Source organism: Histoplasma capsulatum, genomic scaffold, assembly GCF_000149585.1.
Source record: "Histoplasma capsulatum NAm1 scaffold_7 genomic scaffold, whole genome shotgun sequence".
Lineage (NCBI taxonomy): Eukaryota > Fungi > Ascomycota > Eurotiomycetes > Onygenales > Ajellomycetaceae > Histoplasma > Histoplasma mississippiense.
The window spans coordinates 1,470,392-1,474,125 of NW_001813976.1; the positions used below are offsets into that span (position 1 = coordinate 1,470,392).

The following is a 3,734-nucleotide window of genomic DNA, read 5'->3' on the forward strand; positions in this document are numbered from 1 at the left end:
GAATGGATATATATCATTTTTTACGACCAAGAAACAAAGTGAAACTCTATCTCTCTCTCTCTCTCTATTCCCCACCCGCCTCCCTCAATGGGCAGCGGGTTGTTACGCACATGCTACAGCTGGATGCATAGTATTCCATTTCTACTCTACTCTGTGGTGCATTGAATCCAGCTTCTTCCAACCCAACCCCACCCCCCATCCAATTTATTTTCCAGTAAAAATACAGACAAGACATTCGATTGGATTCGATATCTGATAGCCTTTTGCAATTTAGTTTGATAGTTCGATCACAACGATCATCACATGAGGACCGGACGTCCCTCCTTCCAAAGGGAGCTCGCCGCCCACCATCCACCCCTGGTATCAACTGCCACTTCTCGACGTGTATGTTCATGAACTTATATTTGCTAAAATACATGTGCATATCAATTTGTTCAAGGAACGGGGAACAAGGGTGTATTCCATGAACACACAGAAAGTGGAGACCAATAGAATATTAAAAGGAAAGTGGGGAAGGGGCCAGAGGAAAACACCCTGGGGAATACAGTGAAAACATATTTGCCAAATCTCCCCTCAACTTGACCTCATTCGCATGGCACATTTTTCTTCTTTCGCCTCTCAGTCCCCTTCTCATTTCGTTCTTCACACCCTCTCCTCACAATTCCCCCACTCTTTATCCCCCGTCGATATATGTATATGTATATGTATATGTATACGTCAGACATAGCTAGGTATGTCGGGGCATAGTAACGTGTGCCTGCCACGGCCGGAATATATCGTTTTAGAACAATATGTTAGTAACCCCTTTCTCATACAAACTAGAGATTTAAGGATTGCGCAAATAAGAAATGGTGTAAACAAAAAAATACACACACACACACACACACACACACACACACACACACAAACACACAAATATACACACAGAAAGATGTATATATAATTAATAAATGAAGCTTTTATATATATATATATAGATATATATGCAACACAAAGCTAAAGTGAAAAACAAATCAAATGATAAGTTAACTCTGCGTGGGCATCACGACGCTCGCCTTTGTATTGACCGCATCCTCACTCCGCCACAAGCTCGTGACGGTCTTCTGCTGCGTGTAGAATTGCAGGCCAGGCTTGCCGTAGAAAGTGCTTGCACCACCACCTGCGATGCTCTTCTTGTTGCCGGTGAAGGAGAACATGGGGAGGGGGACCGGGATGGGACTGTTGTGCCGAGGGGAAAATTTATATATATATATATTAGTCCATGTGCATTTGGATTTCAGGGTTTGCGTTGGGAAGGAAAACATACACATTGATACCGATTTGGCCGGCTTCCAGCTCGCGTTGGAATTTGGTGGCGGTGGGACCAGATCGGGTGAAGACCGCAGCGCCATTACCATATTCGTTCGCGTTGATGAGGGAGATGGCGTCGTCGACGGTTTCCACTTCGAGACAGACGAGGACGGGGCCGAAGATCTCTTCCCTGTAGCAGCGCATGTGTGGCTTTACGTTGGTGATGATGGTGGGGCCGACCTTTTTGTGAACCACGTTAGTGACGAAAATAACAGAGCAAGGATATATAGTAATACCAGGGGACGCATTATTGACTTACCCAGTTGCCATTGGGATATTTCTCCGGTTTGTATCCGCGCCCATCAAGTAGGATTGTGGCACCCTCCTTCTCAGCACTGGCAATGAGGTCTTCAATCCGCTTCTTGCTCTCAGGGCTAATGACAGGGCCCAAGTCGGCGCCTTCTTCGAAGCCACCATCGACTCTTAGAGTCTTAGCGCGCTCAGCAATCTCCGGAAGCCATTCTTTGGTCTCCCCAACCATCACGAGGGTGCTCAATGCCATGCATCGCTGACCAGCAGCGCCAAAAGCAGCACCGGTGATGGCATTCAGGGCGTGATTCTTGTTACAGTCTGGGAGGACGGCTGCATGGTTCTTGGCCCCCAGGTTGGCCTGGACTCGCTTGCCGTTGGCAGAGCCACGGGTGAAGATGTATTCTCCTGCGCGGTTGCTGCCAACGAAGCTGATGGCTTTGATGGCTGGTTCGTCGATGATGAAGTCAACTGTTTTAGCCCGAGCCGTGAACGACGTTGATGACCCCATCAGGGAACCCAGCTTCACTGGCTAGTTCAGCAAGGATCATTGCAGCGCCGGGGTCACGCTCGGATGGCTTGAGGATCAAGCAATTGCCGGTTACAGTAGCAGTAGGGATGGACCAAAGGGGAATCATAGCAGGGAAGTCTAGTGAGAAGAAATTATCAGTAAACCTGGGTTTTCAAAGGATTCCCCAAGGAGAAAGCGAAGAACAAAGACAGAAGAAGTAGAGGATGTAAAAAAGAAAGAAAGAAAGAAAACATACTGAACGGGCAAATAGCGGCAACAACACCCAGGGGCTCTCTATAACTCCGGGTTTCCATATCCTTAGCGACTTCCAGAACCTCTCCCGTAATCTGTGTTGTAATACCACACGCGGTCTCCGCGACCTGCAGGCCTCTCAGCACATCACCTTTGGCATCCGCAAAAGTCTTCCCTTGCTCCAGCGTGATACTGGCGGCCAGACGATCCCAATTCGCGCGGATCAGGTTGGTGAACTTGAAGATGATCTGCTGTCTGGCCATGATGCTGGTGGCGCGCCATGCGGGGAACGCCTTCCGGGCACTCTCGACGGCGGCGCGCAACTCCGCATCTGTGCTCTGGGGCACGCGGGTGACGAGGTTGTTGGTGGCGGGGTCGTGCAGGTCGATCCAGGTACTAGCATTGGAGGGGACGAATTTGTTATTGATGAAGTTGCAGGTGTTGACGGGGGAGGCGAGCGGGGCGTGGCTCTTGGGATAGTTCTCGGCCGGATAGGGAGCTCTAGCTACAGCAGACGCAGGGCTCAGCTGCTGGGCGGTGGCGTGCAATCTGCGGAGTGCTGTATGCGATGCGGGAAGCTTGGAAGCCATTCTGCTGCTACTGGCGGCTATGCTGCGAGAGGAGAGGCCTGTAATGGGGATACTGCGAGAGATGGCGGAACGACCGATGAAAGCGGGGATGGAGCGGGAAACGGCACGACAGGCGGCCATGGCGGCTAGACAAGGGGAAGAAGATTGGTGGCACGGAGGAGGAAGCAGGGCGCGACGGGCAGACTACAGCAGGAGAAATATATATGTACAAGAGGTGGAGGACGCGGGCACTACACTATATACAGTATATACAGGACACGCAGCAGAGATGCGGAGAGAATTGGGGCAGGCGAGGCCGTTGACGCTGCGGAGAGCGGTTTCCCAGCTTTATATACTCCCAACTAGGCCTAGTAAGTGCTAACTAGGGGTTGCTCAGCGCGCTTTGCTGCGGCGTTCTCAGGCCAATCAGACGGCGGCATCTCGCCAACCTCGCTGGCCGGAGCGTTCTGTCGGCGCCCGCGGGCCGGGGAAGGGATTATTATCTGGAGATATAGATATAGTTGCAGATTCGGTACATGGCTAATATAACTCCGGCAGTAGATCTAGTTTATTTATACATACTAGAATCTAGATATACATATATATATATATAGTTATATATATTCCTATGTTTAATTCGATAATTATCTATATGATAATGCCTTATATCTACCCAGCTGCCATGCTGCAGTCTTGAGCCTCACCCAACACTGTGGCAAGACCTGGCGAACTAATGCCAACTGTGGGGATGATGAGGGGCGACGAGTCTGGAGGGAAAAGATCAATATTACATGGGCCATGCC

At 50.1% G+C, this 3,734-nt stretch overlaps 1 protein-coding gene across 1 annotated transcript; it reads right to left on the reverse strand.

The window, feature by feature from the left end:
• Positions 1-1,025: 1,025 nt before the first annotated feature.
• On the reverse strand, positions 1,026-3,072 carry HCAG_06059 (methylmalonate-semialdehyde dehydrogenase, mitochondrial precursor; the record flags this gene model as incomplete). The annotated part of the gene is made up of 5 exons (XM_001538404.1): positions 1,026-1,218; positions 1,307-1,530; positions 1,610-2,070; positions 2,129-2,248; positions 2,367-3,072. The coding sequence occupies 5 exons, from the start codon at positions 3,070-3,072 to the stop codon at positions 1,026-1,028; spliced, it is 1,704 nt and encodes a 567-aa protein (XP_001538454.1).
• Between the last annotated feature and the right edge of the window lie 662 nt (positions 3,073-3,734).